The sequence below is a fragment of the Puccinia triticina genome, chromosome 8A (assembly GCF_026914185.1).
Source record: "Puccinia triticina chromosome 8A, complete sequence".
Taxonomy (NCBI): domain Eukaryota; kingdom Fungi; phylum Basidiomycota; class Pucciniomycetes; order Pucciniales; family Pucciniaceae; genus Puccinia; species Puccinia triticina.
The window spans coordinates 4,092,450-4,114,061 of record NC_070565.1 but is presented as its reverse complement, the minus strand read 5'-3'; the positions used below and the strand labels follow the sequence as shown (position 1 = coordinate 4,114,061).

Sequence of the window (21,612 nt, the reverse complement as noted above, 5' to 3'; positions counted from 1 at the left end):
ACTGTGTTTCTTGCTTGTGATTGGATACTTGGTTGTTAAGAATGATTGATCGGGGGATGGCTGTGAGCCCGGGGTGCTCCTGCGGGGGATGCTGGGCATGTGTATGAGGTCATATGACCTGGATGGGGCTCAGTGGCCAGGAACGACGAGAATGGCCAACAGTCTGCGGAGAGTCGCCAGGGTATACGAACTACGCAAAACAACCACAGCCACAACACGACGGACACAGACTCAGGAGAAGGAGAAGGAGAAGGAGAGGAAGGCGAAGGCGAAGGCGAAGGCGAAGGCGAGAGACGAGCAGAGGACAGCAGCAACGGCGAAAAGACACAGACGAGCCCTCTCAGCCGACACCCACCCCAGCTCAGACTCCTCAGCATCAGCATCATCCCCACACTTCATCCACCACCACCTGCCCACGCACACCGAGCGCAGGAGGAGCACAATCAGCCAACGCACCTCGCTGCTCCATCTGCCCGCCGAGCTCATCTTCCAGATCGCACAGCTCCTCCTGGCACCCACCCTGACCATCGAGCAGTGGGACCAGCCTGCCGACGACCTGCTCAACTTCTCAGCAACCTGCAGGACGATCCGCCAGCTCAGCTTCAAGCTCACCTCCCACCAGCTCACCCTGACCATCGACCGCTCCGCCCAGCACTCGCTCTCGAAAGCCACCCAGCGGATCAAGCAGCTCGTCGACCACAGCCCAAACCGCACCCAGTGGGTCAGGAAGCTGCTCATCAAGGACCATGCCGACGACCTCAGAAACTCGTCCAGAGCGCGCAGGAACTGGTACGCCAGCCTCGCAGACCTGCTCCAGCACCATCTCCCCTCGATCGAGTTCCTCTGCTACGCCAGGAACTTGGAACTCGTCACCGAACGCTCCCCGTACGAGCTCCTCTCGATCGACCAGACCCTGCTCCAATCCATCGCCAAACTCGCCCGGCTCAAGACCCTCTACCTCTCCGGCCTCGAACTCCAGCCACCCCCACCCCCACCCCGTCGATCGCCCGCCCACCAGACCCCGTCCATGACCCGCAACGAACTGCCTGCCAGCCTCGAGAACTTGCATCTCATCGCCGTCCACGACTCGGTCCTCTGCCTCATCAAACGCTGTCCCGCGCTCAAAGAACTCCGGATCTGGAGAGACTTCCTCGTCAGCTATCCCTCCATCGACCATTGGCTCTCCAACCAACAGTGGGCGACTCTCGAGAGCCTAAGACTCAAAGGCTTGTATGGTAACTCGGTCGTCGGATTACAGTCCAGCTTGCGGGAGAGTAGGCAAGTAAGTCTTTCTCTTTTATTTTTTGCTTCTACAAACCTCGATATATGTATATATCATATACCTGATCCACCCCCTTTCATCAGATGATCTCCAACACCGGAATCAAGATCAACCTTCACACATTGGACTTGGATGAACCTTATTCGACAAACGACCTCCTTCGGCTATTGGAAGCCTTCAAGTCCCCCGTCCTAAGAACCTTGAGACTGACACTGTGGCGCGATCATGATTTCAACCCTTCCCTGCTCGAAAAACTTGCCGAACGATTTCCGAATCTGGAAGACCTTCAGGTTATCTTGGAGACCCCTTTGCGTCGTTGGTGGCCTCATAAACTTGTCAGCAATCCTTCCCCCCCTTTTTCCCCCCTGTCTTGCGCAACTCAAAAAGAGAAACTTGTTTTACCAGAATGCGTGGGCAGAATCGTTATCGAAGTTTGAGAAACTGCGCAGGTTAACATGGAACTGTAGTCCGTTCACCTGCCACGATTTCATGCAAGTCCAAGCGGGAATGAAGGCGCAAGTGATGGTCCTGGGGAGCTGTGTACCGACGCTGGAGCGCGTCTCGTATGTCGACATCTCCGGCTGGTTAGAGATCGAGCGTCGATCGGGGGCAGCAGCCAGCGGGAAGAAGAAGAAGAACGACCTCCGATCGTCCGGCCAGAAACCGGGTTGCTCGGCTGCTGCCCCGATCAAGTCGATCAAATGGGCCGGCGTCCAGTTCAGATATCCCTTCTTGGGCTGCAACAAGTTTTGGGATGCCGACGAAGACGAAGAGGAGGATGCTGATGACTGGTATTCGGACGAAGAAGGAGAAGAAGCGGAAGACCAAGCTCCGGTGGCTAGTGCTGGCCAAGCAGGAGACGCGGGCGAAACCGAGGCTTCTGGCGCTGGAGTACCAGAGCGCCCCGGAACCGTTGGAGGAGGAGGAGCGGAGAACGTGCTCGTTAGAGAAGCGGCGCGGAAGATCACGGTCTATGATCCCTTCTCGGCCGGGCCCTCGGATCTGGCTGGCACGAACTCCTCGCTCACATCCACCCTCTCCCTGCTCTCCTCCTGTTCCCCGCCCGCGGCCCCCGGCCTCTCCTCCACCTCCACCTCCTCGACCCTCGCCCGGCCGGCGAGCGCCATCAAGAACCCCGCGCCGCCGCCGCCGCCGACGGCGTGTAACCACCATCGGCTGCGGAACAGCCACTCTTACTCACGCCTGTTGCTCGGACAGATCATCGCGATGGCCGGCTCTTCTTCCTCCTCGTCCCATCCAGCCGCTTCTGCCCCCTCGGACTCAAATACCCCCGCGCTCCAGTCCGCCTCCGCCGCCTCTTCTTCGTCGGATAGTCGCACGCACACCGGTGCCCAGCCGCCGTCGCTCATCCCTGGCCCTGATCCTTCAGGCCTCGCTGTCCACCATCCAAAATAATTCCCATCCAGATACACCCCTTCATCCTTCTAACATCCATCCACAGTGGCTTCATATACACGCACAGATCCACAGGCTATAAAACCTCCCTATGCGAGCGCGTCCTCTTCATCAGTTAATGACACTGTTTCTTCATCTACTTGTATTTATTCTCTTTTGTCCTTCTTACTTCCTTCCTCTTGTCTGTCTGTCATCATCATCATCATCATCACAAAAAGACTTTCCATGTGTTTTGTCTCTTTCTTTCTTAGATGTTGTTATACATATACGAAGCTTGGGTGAATGACCCTTGGACTGGGGAGAGAAACGCTCTCGAAGTGGGGCAGAATGGCGAACTTAGTCAGTCCTCCCTTCTGAGTTGGCAGGCTGGCGCCCCTTGCGCGAAGCGCGAGCCTCCGAAGAGACCCTGCGGGGCTCTCCTCCAGAGAGGCTTGGTTAAGCTCGGCAGAATGGCAGCTCTTAGAAGGGTGCGCGACGTCATGCAACGGGTACATCGACCTACTTTTTCCCGGCGTTGGTTCGCTAATTCCAGAGTCAACTTTGGAAGTTGTTACTAGTACTACTTTTCTTTCAACTTTGTAAATATCTCTTGACCGGTTCTACACACCAATTAAATCACGCGTGGGGCCCGCCTGCAAGATCAAGTCTATGTAATGATGCTCGGTCCAGTAAATATATCGGCAAAACAGGAGATCAACGATGGAGATGAGCTTTGTGGCGCCACTAATCCTTGCACGCACACATCTCTCCTGAGCTAACAAAGTAGATTAGGGGGGCGAAATAGGTGAGATTTCCATGCAATTTTATCGCTCTGTTGCAACACTTTCAGAGATGTGTTTTTGTAAAAATCACGGTGCTGATCAGGAAGTCGGTGCGTTGAAACAAGTCCCGCCGTAATTGGCCACATCGATGGGCACGAGCTGGGTTCTGGCCGCTGTCTGTGGCCACCAAACGAGCAAAGTTGTAAGGTACGAGCTTCTTGATCAGCTTTTCCTCTGGAGCTCTGGGATTTCTAGAACGGAGAGGTTTTCCTGCAAGGGATATGAAAAACTGACGCCAAGTTTCAAATTATTTCGGCAGCACATGTTGATGATATTTGTAGCCACGTTAGCGCACGAAAACGAGCCGCCCAAGTCTTGCCCGATTTGCACTACACCGAATCGTGAAGGGGAAAATGCATAAACAGTCCACAGCTCATCCGGGTCTCATGAGGAGGCTAGACAAGCCACATGCACAGTCCAAGAGATTTGAAGCTTACCCTCAAATTTCACCAATTGGTTGTTGTCGTAGGTCAGGAGAGCGCATACACCCTGCCCATGATCTGGGTCAGGACATGTCCCCGGACGTGACTCGCCATGGACCGCCTGGCTGCCGAGCGCAATCGACATGAAAAACGGGCGAATCAGTTTGGTGGCCACCATGTTGTCGAATGGCGGTACACTTGGAGCGAGATATTGATGGATGTCGAAAACACTGAGATCTGCTGGGATTGAAGGCCGGATGGAGTCCACGAGGGGAATGTATGCTTGAGCGTTTTATTTCTGGAGAGGAGCCGAACAGACGGGAGCAGCTCTGCCGAAATACATCTGAGCTACTGCCTGCTACTGCAAAGCATGCAAATGTTTCAAATACATAATGGCATAGTCTACGTCGTTGATGATGAGCAATGATTGACATTGAAGACACAATAGGAAGCGTAGGAGCAGTGACTGAATTCGAAGACGCATCATTGCACAAAACAAAGCCGGGGGGAGTCACCGGCGGCGCCCCGGCTGGTATGACACCGAGAGAGATCCTCGTCAGCTATCGCTCCATTGACTGACATGAGATCGACTTTACTTGTACAATCTCGGAATCGTTGGGGCTGAGTGCTGGACTGTGACGGAGTCTATCAACCAAGGGTTGCTTGCCTCTGCTCATCGCCAGCTAGCATTTTTCAGCTTCGGCTCATAAACACTTCCCTAGGGTTCATAGGCGCACCGTTCCGAAGCTCAGACGAGTGGCTAGAGATGTTTTGCCCGAACCAAGACACAAGTTAAAGAACCCCGTGTATTGCTCACGTCAACCAGGTTTTCACATCAAGAATATGAAAGGGGCATATTCACTGCATGTTGACGAGAGGAACAATCGTCAAGACTCAACATAGCTTGCTTTCACCGCGGACTATATGCAACAAATCTGAAGGATCACTTTGCTTGGGAATCAAGAATCTGTAAGTAGTGCATGAATTGGTGATAGCATTGTCAGTTGATTTTGGCAGGAAGGCAGCAATAGGACAGTGACAGAGTGCACAAGTCAAGACTGTTGGGATCAAATGATTTGCATTTCTGAATGTCGAGATTCAAGCATGGACGGGGGACTTCGAAAGGTGGGAGCGGACAACGATTTTATCAAACAATCGATCTGCGCGGCCTGATGCCAGTGATCATGGTCTAGCAATGGACCGACTCCGGGTTACAAGGAGGCCTGGGACCAGTGTGACCTGCATTGATGTAAATAAAAGGTCAGATGAAGAACACAAGAGAATTTACGGTGTCAGGCGGATAATTAAAAATGAAGGATTCTACTCACCGGGGATACCCGAGGCTTCTGGATAGAGCTCTTTCTTCTCGTCACTAAGTGATTTGTGGTCGCCGAGCGGGACAGGAGATGCAACATAGAGGTGTATGGCTGCAATAAGCATGATGGTCAAAAAAGGCTGGATAGAGCGCATTTTGATAAATGTTATGGCCGGGGGACTAGGAGCTTGACTCGCCAGATGGAAGGCTATGAAATGGATAGTTTGTAAGGTTTGTTTGTTTGTTGTGCGATCGGGAATTGAGCTGGATGAAGCAGATTATATATCCTTTTTGGTGCTTCATATCTCATCATATTGCGAATTTGGTACACTGCCTTGGAAGCTGAGGTCCATATTCCCACTGAATGCCGCCGAGTTTCTGTGGCACGCTCTGGCACTGTCGCAACACACGATTGTCACTGACTCCATGCCGTGTGAGCAACGGCTAGAGACTGCCAGCCTGAAGATAGTTGAGTCGACATCTACACCCTGTTCCTTTTTCCCCGGACCGCGAGAAACTTTCGGCCGGCCGGTTTACATAAATGACTCTGGCAGACAACAGTCATGAGGGGGGTGGATGAACTTGGCAAAGATGAGGGAAGTGAAATGACTGAAATGTCCATGCACGTCGTTGCGAGGCAAGAGAGGCACTTGATGAGAAGAGATGTATTGTAACTACAAACTATGGCGTCTAACAAAAACTTTTGGCGTTGAAACAATTATCGCCGTAATTTTCCACACCGATTGGCACGAGTTGAATTTTGGAAGCTGACTGTGTGAGCATCAGCCAAGGAAAAAGGTGAAGACCGCACTGCTGATCAGTTTATTGCATTCCAAAGCACATCGCAAAGAGCCAAGGCAGCCATAAATAATGCCTAGCGGAAATTGAACTACTGACGGGAAGTTTGAAATCGGTACTACAGCACATGTTGATGATGTTGGGTCGAGGTTGCTGGTTTTTAGCAACGTAAGCGCAATGAAACCAGTCGTCGATTTGTTCCCCTTTTTGCGCTGAATAAGAAGAAAACCCACAAAAAGTTTCATCACCGTCCGGATCTCCAAGAGCCGCGTGTAACCAGAAATGGTTCCATATGAACAAAAGGCTTACCATGGAATCCAACCAATGAGCCGTTGTCGTAGATCAGACGAGCGCATATAGCCTGCGCATGATCTGCGTTAGGACATTTTGCCGGGCGCGACACGCTATAGACCGCTTGGCTTTGCAGCACAATCAACATGAAAAGCGGGAGGAGTAGTTTGATTGACATCATGATTTCTGGTGATACTTGGAGAGAAATATTTATGCTTGGTGTGTTGAGAAAAAATTGGGTTGATGGCCGCGATGAAGAGAAGAGGAGAGACTTGGGAAATCGCTGGCGGGATGCGCTGGTGCTGGGCTTTTATTGCTGGGGACTGCGACAGCTTGGATTTCAACAAGATGATCCGTGATATGTACAACTGACCGAACTGCCGACCAGAGGAAAGCAGCCCTTCCGATCTCCGATGCAGACCGAGCCCACGTCTTGAACAGAGAACAACGTGAGATTGAAGACAGTTGAAATGTCAAGTGCTCCTGTCAAGTGACCATTGCCAGCAATTGCCTTCCGGGTCAGCGCCTACAGGGCCAGATGTCAGGTGGGCCACTTTTCTGTCCGCAACCACCAAAAACCCCACCTTACGCGTCGACACCAAAACTCATCACCCCCTCCCCCTCATTCATCAGAAAAGAGCTCCCCCCCCCCTTCCCTGGGCAGCCAGATGCCCCCTCCTCACCGCCCCCCCGACCAATCTCGACCGCCCGGCGCGCCCCTCGCGGACGATTCGGATATGATGGACAGCCTGGAAGTTCAACCCCCCCCCCCCCCCCCCCCCCCCGCCCGGCCATCCAACCACCATCATCCAGCCTACACATCTTGCTGACCAAGGCGCTCGGCGTCACGTCCCGGGATGAGAATGGCGCGGTTTTGTTAGATGGCAGATTTGCAGATCTCGTCCTGGATCTATCGGCGAACAACGACCGGATGATGCAACGCTTGGAGGCCACGATCAACCAACTCAACGCCAAGATAGACCCCATGATTGAAAGACTCGCCAAGGTCGAAACCCTCTTAAAATCCGGCTCAAGACCCCCCACCCAACCCGTTCACAAGCCCAATGCTAACGCGAGCAAATCATTCGCGGCTGCCGCCTCGGCAAACCTCGATGGTTCCATTCACGCGCCGAAGACGCGTCCCCCCCCTGCTCAGGTCATCGCCTCGTTGAAACCGAAATGCGTGATCATACACTCAAACCCCGCAAACCCTACCCTCAAGGTGCCCAGCGGGGCCCTGGTCCAAAAAGCAAACGAGGCTCTACTCGGACTCGACGCTCGTGTTGAGGGAGAATTGGTGGCTATCCGTGGGGCGAGTGTGATGCCCTCAGGCAACGTGTCATTCTACACGAAAAACCGGGCGCACCAAAAGTGGCTAATGGACAACAAGCACTTATGGTCCAAAACCGTTCACCCGGATCTGGAGTCGACCCCTAGTACCTACTCAGTTATGGCCCATGGGGTCCCCAAGACTTTCGACATAGGCAAACCGACCAGTCTGGCTCAACTGGCATCCGAGAACAATTTTCAGGTCACGGACCTGGCGCGTGTCCGCTGGATGGGATCCAATGAACCGTCGGCAAAGAAGGCTGGGTCTCTGGTCTTATCGTTTACCAACAAAGACTTAGCTCGCCGGGTAGAACAATCAGGTGTTTTTCTGAACTTCGATTTTCACCGAACTGAACGATTCAAGCCACGCCCTCCTCAATGCTTCAAATGTTTGAAGATGGGTCACTTCGGCAAATGGTGCCGAGAACCCGCCCGATGCGCTAAGTGCGGCAGCAACCACCCCACGAATGAGTGCCCTGAAGGCCTCGGCAACGTCAAATCTTGTGTGTTATGCAAGGACGGACTCAAGAACAAGATTGAAGGCATCAAAGAAATCGATCACACTCCTTTCAACCCCGCCTGCCCCTTCAAGAAGGCGTGGCTAGAGAAGAAACGTTTCCCGCCTCAATGATTGGTACAACCACCGTAACCCACGATCACAATCCACATCCTCAACACTCGTTCATCCCTGCCGTTTCCCATTTTCCTCTTCCCTCATCAGAAACCTTCGATGCCTTTCGTCAAGACGTCGCGGCCTCAACCTCCCTCGATCTCAACCCCGAGTCTTTTTCTTGTCTTCAACTCAACTGTCATGTCTCGAAATCAGTCACGCTAAGTGTTCTCAATTCGTTGTTTGCTTTTGATTTTCTTCTCTTACAAGAACCTTGGATTAACCCAGTGGATCTTTGCCCGCCAAGTCACTCGGCTTGGCGTGTTTTTGTAGCTTTTGAACATTCCCCAACCTGCTGGCACGAGCGGCACAAGGCGGTAATCTACATCCGACGGACAATCCCCTCTGAGTCGATAAGGCTGCTAGAGGGGGGCTCCCAAACTCTAGTTGGAGTCGAAATATCTCAAACCGGGAAAGTTTTCCGATTTCTCAATATCTATAATCCTCCTTCCTCTTTCTCTGCGGTTGAAGAGCTTAGATGCTGGCTGACGTCCCATTACTCCCGACAGCATCCAATGATCATCTCCATGGATGCAAACCTCCATCACCGACATTGGAACCCTCCTGGAGTTGGGAAGGTCGAGCCTGAGGCCAGAAACCTGCTGAGTTTTCTCTCCTCCTTTGGGTTTCGGTTATCTTCGCCAAAACACGTCCCTACTTTTTTCTCAGTCAAAGGAAAAGGGTCAACTATTGACCTTATTTGGGCTAATTTTTTGGGTTCTAAGTTAATTCGGGAGATATCGGTCTCGAGTGATAACTTTGGTTCAGATCATCAAGCGCTCCATACTCAACTTTCGATCAGGCGCCCCCCCCCCCAACTTACCATTGGCGGGCCCCTCGCTGGCCCGAGGTGGAACGCAAGAAAGTAGAATCTCTGGCAGCTGAGTTATCATCTATGAACCTCCTTCAGGAGGAGTCCCCTGATTCCCAAGCCAAACAGTTGACTTATTTTCTCAAGAATGCTCAGGAGAAACTAGGTCGGCGAGTCCGGTCAAATAAGGCCAAAGCCAAACCATGGTGGTGCCGCAAAACATTGGATCCGGTCTTGAGGACCCGCAACCGAGCCCGCAAATGGATGCTTTTAGCTAAGTCTCCTGAATCCATTGAATGCTACAGGCAATGGAATGATTACTTCCTTTCTTTAGTCGAATCCTTGAAGCAACGTAGCTGGCGGAAGCTCCTGGAGGATCCGGGTGAGGGTGACCTTTATCGGGTCCTTTGGTTTTCCTCAAGATCGGCGGGCGGAGAGGTCCTTCCCCTCAAAGGTCTGGACGGGGCTATAGTGCACGACAAAAATCAACAGGCTGAGTTGCTGTTCAACAGCACTTCTGTCACTAACATTCCCATTGATCTATCAGATACTCAAATTGATCTGTCCTGCAGGTTCGTCAGCTACCCGCCCGTGACGGAGGCAGAGGTGTCGTCCGCCATAAGGCAAATCAGACCCAAGAAGGCTCCCGGTATCGATGGTTTGGCCAATGAGATCCTTAAGTCTTTTTCCGTGCCCCCGTCTGGAAAATTGTCCGTGCTGTACAACAACCTACTAACCAGCAGTAAATTCCCCATTGCCTGGAAGGTTGCGGTCACCACTATCATCCGGAAACAAGGGAAGCCTGACTACACGAGCCTGACTGCGTATCGGCCGATTGCTTTGCTCAGCACCATGAGCAAACTGTTTGAGCTCATCCTAGCCCGGCGACTCACGGCATGGGCCGAGGAATCAGGGGTGCTTGCCAAAGGTCACTTTGGGGGCAGAAAGGGTTCTGGAACTGAGGACGCACTGTTCGCCCTGGAGCACTGGGTCAAGGCTAAGTGGAGGGAGGGCAAGGTGGTGGCAGCCCTTTTCCTGGATGTGAAATCGGCTTACCCCTCTGTCCACCCGACCAGGCTAATCAACTATCTCTTTCAAGCAAAATGCCCAACCTACCTGGTTCTGATCATCGCCAATTTTCTGAAAGACAGGTCGACGACCATCAGGCTAGACGATTATGTATCAGAGGCCTTTCCCATTCAGATTGGCCTGCCGCAGGGTTCCCCATTATCCATAATTTTGTATATTCTCTACAACAACTCTCTGCTGATCAAAGATTTTTCTGGTTCTCGAGACTCAGTTTCAATAGGTTATGTAGATGATGTTGTCCATCTAGTTGCAGGGGCCTCGGCGGAAGAGGCAAAGGAAGGGTTGGTGGCTGAGGGATATCGGTCCTTACAGTGGGGTTATGCCCACGGGGCGATCTTTGACCAGGCCAAGGCCCAATTTTTATGGCTGACAAAGAGGAAGACACCCGACGGCGACTTCCCTTTTGGTAATCACCTTCTGACCCCGGCATCCGAGGTCAAATGGCTGGGAGTTTGGCTTGACAGCAAGCTCCTGTTCAACAAGAATTTCAAAGTTCTTGAAGAGAAAGCCCACAAGACAATAAATCAGCTAAGAATCTTTGGCAATTCTCGATGGGGCGCTAAAGAAGCGGATAGGGCCAAACTGATCCGTTGTGTTCTATTCCCCAGAATTCTATACGGGGCCGCCTTGTGGGCCACCAACCCTAACAAAGCAAAGGTTGCTGCCTTGGCCTTGAAAGTCAACCGGCTTGCAGGAATCTTCACCCTTGGAGTCTTCAGATCAACGTCTAACAGTTTCATCCAGACCAGATCAACAGTGCCAGATTTTGCTGTTGAAATAACTAGGACCAGTTTCTCTTTCTTCTATAGAAAACTTGTTGTGACCAAGGCTAATAATGTCATACGCTCTCTCATCTTAAGCAGTAGGGCAGATACAGTGGCCCGGTTTGCAGACTCAGCAAGGGTTGGACTTGCATCTAGCATTGTGGAGGAAGCCCTGGCGATGGATCCCGAAATAATCAAGCTGTCTTTTGACTTTAGGGCGTGTCCAGCTCGGGCTCTGAAGTTCTTGAACTTGGAGGCCCCTAAGGAGGCCGCAATCAATTCTGTTAAGTCGCTTGTTTCATCTCACAGTGGTGACCCGAGGACTTTGATCATTTTCAGTGATGGGTCTTTCCATCCGGAGAAAGGGGGTGCTGGAGCGGCAGTTTGTCCAGCTGCGAATATGTTCAGTTCGGTTTTGTTAGGGGGCAACTCTCTTGTATCAAATCATGAGAGTGAGGCGGCAGGAGTCCTTGCGGCACTGGGATTGGCTAAAGAGTTATGTTTGGAAGACACACACCTCCTCTTTATCTTTGTTGACAACCAGGGTGTTATTAGAAGGATAAACGACCCCTCGGCCCCCAAACCGGGCCAGCAACTATTCTTGGAAATCGATGAAGCCTTAGCAGCGCTTCCGGGTGATCTGGAGGTGACCTTTGTATGGTGCCCAGGTCATAGGGACATCCTTGGAAATGAAATGGCTGATGAACTAGCAAAAGATGCGCTGGAGTCCCCCTCAGCGCAACACATGGTGGTCAAGAGCAATTTTAAGAAGGTTCATTGGAACGCCCTGGCAGGCCTCCCCTCAAAGAGATTGTCACCCTCGGGTCTCCACATTGCTTTTAGTTCTTTGATAAACCAGCTGGCTTTGGGTCATTGCGCACTGAATCACCACCTCTTTTGTATACACAGGTCTTTTGATCCCCTGTGCCCCAATTGTGGGGCCAGGGAAACGGTTGTTCACCTCATGAACTTTTGCCCAAAGGCTAAAAGCTTTAGGGTGGCTCTTCGGAAACATTTGCGACTTCGGCGGGTCCGCTTCAGGGCGGAACGACTCGATTTGATTCTCGGAAACCGGAAAGCTGAAGTGGCCTTGGCAAGATTCCTTCAAGACTCAAGACGTTTCTCGGATCACTTTCCCAAATAACATTTTCTCCAACACATCTTGTTTTCGGTCTCCTTTCTTTTCCTTTTTTGTTCTTTGCCTATCCTCAGTTCCCCTCCACCCTTATAACACTAGCATCATTTGTAGTTGTGTTAGATTGATCATGTGTTTCTTCATTTCACAAGGTTGTTACTTAGATTCATAGTGTGCAATGCCAAACGGCCAAATTACACTTAAAAAAAAAAAAAAAAAAAAAAAAAAAAAAGGGCCAGATGACAGTGCATGTTGGCATTTTTTGCATTTATTCATCAAACCAGACAACCTTTTGGGCAAAAAAACAAGCGTGTGGAGGAGCCAAAATTGGATTGTTTAAGCAAGGCTGTAACCAGAAAATAAGATTAGCCATGCTACATACTACATAACTCGAATATCGAGTAATGTTCCACTTTGTTTTGGACAGTGGCACTGGAAGCCACCCGGCCCAGATGAGCGCGTTTTGATATCGTCTGACGTCTTGAGGAGTTCTGCAGCCTGGAGATGGACCGGCCTGGAACTGGCAGTGAATTTGTTACACTGCAAAGGGTAATGGTGACATCGACCTATTTTTGTATATACCAACTAGGGTTGAGAATTGGGCCGGCCGCTAACTTAACACAAGTCCCCCCTGGTGGGAGGCTCGCTGTGGCTGGCTGCAAAGCGGCCCCTCCCGCAGGGAGGGACTTGCGTGTAATGTCAAGATTTTGGCTGGGAAAGAAATCACAAATGGCTGGAGGGAAAATATTAAGCCTCAGCCAGCCTCCCCCTCAGGTAGCCTCAGGTCCTGTGGACCTGCCCCAGAGCTTCTTGACCTCAGCTTTCATTTGGCACAGGTCTCATCTCCTCAATCCAAACCATTTGCACTGTACTAATGGTTTAAAAATAAATAAATAAATATGAAGAAATGTAAACTAAGGATGCGCAACCATCATGCCTGGTGGATCCTGGATCCTCAAACCCGCAGATCCTACACATGTAGTGTTGCATTTTGTTGCAGATAGGAAACTCAATTGTACATATTATCAGAAAATCCAAAAATGGATCTTCAGAGCAATGTAATATCCTTCAGGATTCCTTTGACCTTCAAAACAGATTCCTCGAATCAGTTTTGGAGCTTTTTGCTCAAAGTTTTGGGTGAGGGTGCACATCAGCACTGCCAATGAAACTGTCTATTCAGTTTTTTTTGTACATATTTTGCTGATTTTTAAATAATTACTTAGTGGTTTTGGGGTTGAATATCCTTCCTTTCCCTGCCAGACTTCAGACATTAGGCGTAAGCCTCTCCTGTGGAGAGCCCTCCGGGCAGGGTCCCCCGGACCCTCCGTTCAAGAGGCTTAGTTAAGCTAGGGCCGGCCCATACTAGCCCACTCAGGTTTCTGTTTGGCCCAACAAGGGTCTGAGCCCAAATGGATGGGCCAACATCTGTGGGACTCTTGGAATGGCCCAACTCAAAATGGTTGGGTTGGGCCGGGTTACTGATTTGATTGGTCGGACTTGGGCCAGACTCGGGTCAGAACCCACAAAAAAGCACTTGCGACATAGTCAGTGAACATCTGACCTCGACTCAAGTCACACTTTCTGGTAATCCGTTTCTTCTGGGACCGTTGGCAGCTGACTTCTAGCCTTTGTCTATCTAAAAATCTCTCATCTCACACAGTATTTCCCTGCAACATCACAGTGACCATTCTACAAAACCCAAAAAGACCATCCAATGAGCTTTTTGGGTTTATTTGAGAGTGTTTCATAATTTAGGAAATTACATAGATACAAATAAAAAAGAAAAATTCATTTGGTTGAACAAAAACCAGAAAATGCTTTGAATAGAAACAAATCATGCTCATCATCTTCATCATTGTCAAGAAGATTTTGTGAATTTGAAGCAACTTTCTCTCTAGGTGGGATTGTTTCTGGTTTGGGTGCATAGCTAGAAAAATATTCATTGAGGAGCTCTCTGATGCGAGTTAATTGCACTTTGCTTGTACAGCCAAAACCGAAAAGCTTGCGGGTCCGGAAGCCTGAAAATCCGACCAACAAAATTCTTCATTTCAGCCACCCACCCTGTATCCTTCCAAAACTTCTTATCTTCGCACGTCTTCCCTCTCTCCATCTCTCCCATACCCCCTACCCCCTTCCCCATCAAAAATGCCCCCCGACCCAGCTCCCCCCCCCCCGCTCATCCGGACCCACCCACAACCCAGCCGCCGGAACCGCAAACCAGCCAGCCATCCCACCCGGAACCCCAGCCACCCAACAAAACCGTCCAACGCAAGTGAGTCCCGCCCTTTCTAGCAGTCCGATCACCCGCAGCGCTGATCCCTTTGTTTTTTTGCCCCCCCTCCCAGCCGGAACCTCCCGCCCGCCAGCCCATCCGGAACACCCACCGCAGAAAAACCCCTATCCCCCATTGGTGAGCCCCTCTCCCCCCTCTTACTAGCAAAATGTTCACCCAGAGGGCTGATCCAATTGTCTTCTCTTCCCCCCAGCCAGCTCATCTGGAACCCCGACCGCAAAAAAAACCATTCCGTCACCGGTGAGACCCTCTCCCCCCTCTCCCTTTCCTCCAAACCATCCCCCCTCTTTCTCTTGGAGAGCTGATTCAGCTCTTTTTGCTCGCCATCTGCTTTGCCCCATCAGACATAAACATGGTTTATGTTAAATATGCCCCAGAGGTCAAGGCAATCGTTGTCAGGCTCAGCCAGGGTGGGATGCGCCTCCCCAAGATCAATGCAACTATTGGCTACAACGTTTCACCGGACTCCCTCACCCATTGGAACGATTTATACTGCCGCACAAGGAATGTGGTGAGAGATCCGGTGCTATATCTAGAACGTGGCCGCCCGTTGGCATTCTCACGCGAGGAGGCCGATTTCGTATTGACCGCACTCGAGGCCGAGCCCACACTGTACCTGGATGAGATTCAAAGTCACATCCAGGCAATTACCGGGACTTGCCATCCAATCAGCACCATATCGGCCGTGTTGAGGACCCGGCTCCTCTTAACCAAAAAAGTGGCCCGAACCTACAACACCAATCAAGATGAGGCGGCCTGGTTCCGTTTTACCGACCGGATTGGCCATTTCCCAGCGGAGTTTTTGTTATTTCTGGGTGAGTCTGGTGTGGTTCTGTGCTATGTGCTAGGTGAGATGTTCAATGTGATTTGCACTTCCTCTCCCAGACGAATGTGGCATTTCCCTGGGGACACACGCTTGCAACATGGCATGGGCGCAGCGTGGGTGCCGTAAGACTAGGATCCCAAAGGCGCTTTGAGCCAACCGAGTGACTCTAATGCCAGGGGTGTTGCTGGACGGTCTGCTTGGGAGCATAGCCCAGGTGGGCTCCATGTGTCGACTGGACATGGAATATTTCATTGAAACCTTTCTAGTAAGTCTCGTTTGCCCATTAGCCACCTCTGTTCCTGTGCTCCATAGGCACTGATTATGGGATCTATTTATGTATCAGATGCCGGCGATGAATCCGTTCCCAGGTTGCAACAGCATCCTGGTGATGGATAATGCGCGGATCCACCACGGCGGTCGGGTGGCGCAGATTTGTGCAGACGCAGGGGTCTTGCTGATGTACCTGCCAACGTACTCGCCGGACTACAACCCAATCGAAAAGGTTTTCTCGGCGCTCAAGTCACAATTGAAGCGAGCCCAGATTCTCACTGGGACCCGCGTGGATGCAGAGATAATCAAAGAGTTTCTGCCAACAATTGTCACCCCGGCGTTGATGAGAGGGATCTTCCTTGGGACTGGTTACTTGGGCGGTGATTGATTGGAAGTTTAATCTTTATTTCTTCCGTTTGCCGTGGTTCCACGGTTCCTTACCTGCTAGCTCCACTGCCTCGTATGATCACTCCTCATCAATCTTAGCTGATCACCTCGTAGTTTAAATAATTTGCCGCTGATTGTTTGGCAAGACGCCCCAGTGCCTTGAAATATTTGTGTGCGCAAAGTATGTCTGTTTGTTCATTAAATGATCAATGAAATCTCTTGGTCCACCGCTCTTTGAGCACTGAGCTGCTGCTGCTTTGAGCACCATGTATCCTTTGCGAGGACTTAGCCGTGGTGCCCTAGCCATGGGAGTCCGCGGACTTCTGGTTCATTACGGTACGCGGACTTAGCGTCTTGCACAACTCTATGTCATGACCGCGGCCTCGCCTGACTCCGGGATGACTCAGCGGGATCCTCCCAAGAACAAGGCAGTGTCATCCTCCCATGAACCAGGCCTGGCCCGCGGCTCGTGTCCATGGTTTTGGGACAAGGGCTTGAGGCATTCTTGCGCCAAGTACATATACATACATGCCCACGGGCAATCAATGTTTTATTCAACCAGCGTTATATCTTGAATTGCATCAATAAGGACGGGCTAAATGGGGCTACCTCGTGGAGCTACAACTAGGGACTATTGCCAGTTAAAGAAGAACACCAAATAAGGTGTTGACTTGGAACCATTTAAGAGAAATTGCACGTGTGGTGCTACTTACCACAGCCATTGGGCCGATTTAGCATGCAGGTGTGATCAGATCTCCTGGGTGGGCACAACCTTCGACCGCAACACAGCAGAATGCGAAGGCTCAGAGTCATCTTCGGAGTTGTCAGACAAATCGTCGGTCATATCATCCTCGCCAGCCGCATTTTGGACGGAATCCTTGGCCAACGGCGTGGATGAAGTGGAGGGGTGGCAATTTCCGGCCGGGGGGCCAACCGCGGGGACTGCGGGGACTTGCAAGACAGAGAGACCGCTGTCAGATGTGCGCTCGCGGCCCAGGGCCTGCGGCAAGGGGCAAGATCCAGGGGTGGCCTCGCTGACTTGGTCCTGCGCGCTCGGAGTGGGCACGTTAACTAGGTCCTGATGGCCTGGGCGTTATGAGCAGGCAGAGTGTGGGTGGGGATCAACCATCTGGCCCCCTTCATCAATTGTGATGCCAGCGGGCCGGGAAAGTTGAGCTTGGCTAGGGCGATCAAAGTGGTGTCCTGGAAAAAGCCCCAGCGACTGATGTGGTGCAGCTTGATTAACCCCCGCGGGAGTGGGTCGTCATCCGATACATTGCACATTTGGAGGAATTCTTCCATCCCTAAAGATCTGCCGGCATCATTCAGTCGCAGATGGGAGCTCGGGGTCGTCATGCTGATCCAAGAACTAGCCGAGGGCAATCGGGGGGTTGGGACCTTGCGAGTGCGTGCAAATCGTGGGGGCGAACGGTCCCGCCCAAAGTTGAGCCGACTCACGGTCTGCACTATACCTTCCGCGGCCGGGCTGCGAGGCATCTTGCGAGCGGGTGACCGATGGATCCCACTGTCAATATGCGAGGGCTGCATGACCTCAACATCTGAGCTCACCTCACGGGTGTGACGGGTTGATGGGTTTGATGGCACTGAATGCGTGGCAGATACACCAGCCAGGTACTCGGATTCCAAACTGGTGGTCTCACGATCGTCCGGATAGCCCCCAACGTCAACCAATCCGGTTAAGTCATACCGGAGGGCAGGCGCCGCGCTTGTTCCAAGGGACCGCTTGGCAGGTGCCTCTGCACGTGCGAGGGAAGCAGGCTGAGACATCATTTGACCACCAGGGGATGGAATGCCGGACGAAGATTTTGATTCCAACGCGGGGACCCAACGCCTGGGGATGACTCGACCTGCGGACGAGATTCGCACCGGAGTGAACACTAGTCCTGCCTTCTCGGTCTTTGGCCCCACGCCAGGATCAGCAGACGCTAAAGGTGGCCCCTTTGTTGGTGACCCCATTTCCCCGGAGGTTCTCGCCTGGCCTAGGGTTTCTGACGCACAGGCGGCCGACGATTTTGAGGGGGAGGCTGCAGACTTGTGCTTGCTTAGGCGCGCGTCTTGTTTCATGGCCAGCTCGGCGAGAGTGAACACGGGACGCTTGTCTTTCAAGAATTCGGGGATGTTGGGCGGGTTGTCCTGGTTGACACCGGGTATCTTATGAAGCATACAGCGACTCCACTTGGTGAGTGCGTCACGAGTCACGCGGATTGAGGAGCCTGGGCTCTTGGGGTCCTTGATTCTCATCAACTCAGTGTTAGCCCCATACTTCCCAGTGATGTACACATGTAGATCAGCTGCGATCCGGATGCGCTCTTGCTCATCCAAATCAGCCAGCGGCTGTCGGAGGAGGGAAGGTGAAACCTGTCAGTATGGCCCATCCCAGCCCGTGAGGCTCCACATCACACAAGACGCTTACATTTACCGCCACGCACGCCTGGGAGCGCTCCAGGGCCAATCGCGTGTCATCAGGGCCATAACTCATCGCGAGAGCGTCCTGCTGGGCCCTTGCCTGAATAGACAGACACATGAGCCACCCACCCCTGCAGAGGAGAGAAATAGGGAACGGTGCGGAACTCACCGCCAATTCCCCCTTGGCCTTTTTCTGCGGGTCCTGCATACACACCTTGATAGTGAGTTGGGCGGTGGGGTTGGCCAACGCTTGCTCAACGAACTCGGCCAATTGGCCCGCAGACAAGACAAATACATTCTTTCCCTTTGCGAAGATCTCGTTTTTTGGGATGATGAATTGCCACTTGAGTAGCTTCTGCTCCTCCATCCGGTGGAGATGGGCCCCCAGGAGCGGGACAATCTTGTCAAGGCCGTCGATGCAGTCGTCAATGATTTTGGGCCACGTCATGTGCTGCGGGATGGTCTTCAACACCACCTTGTTCTTGCTGATCACTCGCTCCCAAGCTTTTGCGCTGGCCGCGGTTGTGTTCCGCGGATTCACTTGGGCAATCTGGCTTGCCGCGGACAACTGGTAGACATGGTGATTGAGGTGGATGATCCAGGGCGCAGGCGGGCGCCTGGAGTCCGATAGTGGAGCCGCAGCAGCCACGCGGGTCAGCTTGTGGCAAGTCGTGTTGGGAATGGGACCCATGCTTGCGGGATCATCTCGGTGGGGGTTTGATTGTTTGTAAAACAAATTGCAGCCTTCGGCCTGCGAGTCTGCGGGCTGACTGGGTAGGTACGACTCCTCCGGCTCGCCATGGGCATTGGCGAATGGGAGCGGATCCAGGCGGCTTGTGAGGGTAAAAAACTGGTCGGTTACTTGATTATTGGTGGAATGAGGGTTGGGAAGCCAAAAAAAAACAATCAGCTGCTCAAATCTTTGGGTTCCAAACATTCGGGACATACCATTATGCAGGTGGACACGGCCCGTTGGTTGACAAGGTGGATGATGCTGGTACCTGAATCAACACTGGAGGGGCAGGGGAATCAACCAAATCAGTCATCTGGGTTATCGGACTGCTAGGCAGAGGGGGAGGATTGGATTGAAGGGAAGGGAGAGGGGGGAGAGGGGCTCACCAATGGGGGATAGGGGTTTTTCTGCGGTGGGCGTTCCGGATGGGCTGGCGGGCGGGAGGTTCCGGCTGGGAGGGGGGGGAAAAAAAAAAGGGATCAGCGCTGCGGGTGATCGGACTGCTAGAAAGGGCGGGACTCACTTGCGTTGGACGGTTTTGTTGGGTGGCTGGGGTTCCGGGTGGGATGGCTGGTGGATTGTTCCGGCTGGCTGGTTTGCGGTTCCGGCGGCTGGGTTGTTGGTGGGTCCGGATGAGCGGGGGGGGGAGCTGGGTTGGGGGGCATTTTTGATGGGGAAGGGGGTAGGGGGTATGGGAGAGATGGAGAGAGGGAAGACGTGTGAAGATAAGAAGTTTTGGAAGGATACAGGGTGGGTGGCTGAAATGAAGAACTTTGTTGGTCGGATTTTCAGGCTGCCGGACCCGCAAGCTTTTTGGTTTTGGCTGTATCTTCACCGAGTCCAAGATTGTTCAAAAAGTAAAACCAGATAAAGTCAAGCTTGTATTGTGCAGATCAAAAACAATTGCTAGGGAAGCAAAAGTTTGCAATGGCTTCCAATATTGTACCTGTTGAACTTTCCATGCATCAATTCTGCAGCAACACCAATCAATGGACAATACACCACGGGTGTAAAAAAATATTTTGAAAACCAATTTCAATGGTTTTCAAAATATTTCCAATACACTACGTGTTGGACGTCCTGAGGAACGAGTCAGACTAACCGGTTTCAGATATTTTTAAAATATTCTTGGAACTGCCTCAGGCTGTCCTGAAAATATCTCAAAAACCCTCTTGGTCGGAGAAATATTCTTCCAACCACTTCAAATGGTTTTCAAAACCAATTTGGTCTGGCCATTAGTGTCAAAAACCGTTTTGGTTGCCAAATCAATTTGGATAACCACAATCGGTTGGCCGAATGGTTTTGATGATGATTTTGGCGGGCTAATTGGTTTGGATAACCAGAAATTGTTGGCCAAATGGTTCTAAGAACTATTTTGGTTGGCCAATCTGTTTGTATAACCAGAATGGGTTGGCCAAATGGTTTCAAGAACCATTTTGGTAGCTAGAAATATTCCTCCAGCCATCATTGGTTAGAGAGAATATTTGTGTAATCAAGTTTAGTTTGGACAAATGTTTACTGAAACATTTTTTGTTGGCAGAATGGTTTGAAAGAAGGTAGATCGTTGGATTGTCTCTTTTGCTAGGTGCAATGGTTTATAACGGGTACATCAGTAATAGCTGTAGTATTTTTTTATCAAGTACATTGAGTAGCAAGCAGTGCAAGCAGTAAACATCGAGCTCCAAGCATTAAAACACAAGAAGCAGAAAAAATCTAATAATGCAGCCCTAAAGTAGTGGAAGCCGCGGAAGTAACGGTAAAGAGCACGGTAACAGACAGTACTGCATAAGAGACACTCCTCAGCTTGTTCCATCCCACAGGGCCCAATCCTTCTTGTAGATAAGTATGGAGATGCTTACTCAAAAGATTGCTTCTGACCAGGGAAGATCAAGCAATTGGCATCTGTCAGCACGCAGGCTCGAGGTGCGTGCGGGGGGTGGGAGGCTTACACTAGGCAATGGAGTACACGGGCAGGTCGAAGACTTTCTGGTAGACGTACAGCAGGCTGCGGTAGGCGAACAGGTCTCTACAAAAAAGGAAGTGTGCGTGGGGTGGAGGGGGGTTGGAGGGGCTGACTAGAGATCGCCCGTGGGTACCCGGTATCCGTGGGCGGGTACCCGCCAGCCCTCGGCAGGTACCGGCCCGCGGGTGCCGTGTGCGGGTCTGGGTATGTAAATTTTGGATGGCGGGTACCCGTCCAGGTACCTGCTGCAAAAGGTCTGGAGACCAGCAGTCGCGGACTACCTTTTGCAGCGCGATCATGGCCCCCGCTAACCTAACCCTCTCGGTGTCCAGCACATGCTGGACGCCGAGGGGGCATACACTCTTGATGTCCGGCACAGAGCGGACATCGGGAGGGTGTATATGCCCACTTGATGTCCGGTATGTGCTGGACACCAAGAGGGCATACAGTCTCGACGTCCGGCCCAGACCAGACATCAAGAATTCACACGCAGACATACCCTCTCGATATCCGGCACAGAGCGGACATTGGGAGGTGTATGTATGCCCTCTCAATGTCCGGTATGTGCTG

General features: G+C 51.8%; 5 protein-coding genes across 5 annotated transcripts; 1 reads left to right on the top strand and 4 right to left on the bottom strand.

Moving 5' to 3' along the window:
* Positions 1–88: 88 nt before the first annotated feature.
* On the top strand, positions 89–2,698 carry PtA15_8A400 (uncharacterized protein; the record flags this gene model as incomplete). The annotated part of the gene is made up of 3 exons (XM_053171827.1): positions 89–1,282; positions 1,366–1,617; positions 1,688–2,698. 3 exons carry the CDS (start codon positions 89–91, stop codon positions 2,696–2,698), a joined length of 2,457 nt encoding a protein of 818 aa, XP_053023051.1.
* An 860-nt stretch (positions 2,699–3,558) lies between these two features.
* On the bottom strand, positions 3,559–4,119 carry PtA15_8A399 (uncharacterized protein; the record flags this gene model as incomplete). The annotated part of the gene is made up of 3 exons (XM_053171824.1): positions 3,559–3,636; positions 3,754–3,848; positions 3,957–4,119. 3 exons carry the CDS (start codon positions 4,117–4,119, stop codon positions 3,559–3,561), a joined length of 336 nt encoding a protein of 111 aa, XP_053023050.1.
* Positions 4,120–5,130: 1,011 nt separating this feature from the next.
* On the bottom strand, positions 5,131–5,381 carry PtA15_8A398 (uncharacterized protein; the record flags this gene model as incomplete). Its single annotated transcript, XM_053171823.1, has 2 exons — positions 5,131–5,180; positions 5,270–5,381. The coding sequence occupies 2 exons, from the start codon at positions 5,379–5,381 to the stop codon at positions 5,131–5,133; spliced, it is 162 nt and encodes a 53-aa protein (XP_053023049.1).
* Positions 5,382–5,946: 565 nt separating this feature from the next.
* On the bottom strand, positions 5,947–6,526 carry PtA15_8A397 (uncharacterized protein; the record flags this gene model as incomplete). Its single annotated transcript, XM_053171822.1, has 3 exons — positions 5,947–6,027; positions 6,154–6,266; positions 6,364–6,526. 3 exons carry the CDS (start codon positions 6,524–6,526, stop codon positions 5,947–5,949), a joined length of 357 nt encoding a protein of 118 aa, XP_053023048.1.
* A 10,141-nt stretch (positions 6,527–16,667) lies between these two features.
* PtA15_8A396 (uncharacterized protein) lies at positions 16,668–17,896 on the bottom strand (the record flags this gene model as incomplete). Its single annotated transcript, XM_053171821.1, has 2 exons — positions 16,668–17,005; positions 17,494–17,896. The coding sequence occupies 2 exons, from the start codon at positions 17,894–17,896 to the stop codon at positions 16,668–16,670; spliced, it is 741 nt and encodes a 246-aa protein (XP_053023047.1).
* Between the last annotated feature and the right edge of the window lie 3,716 nt (positions 17,897–21,612).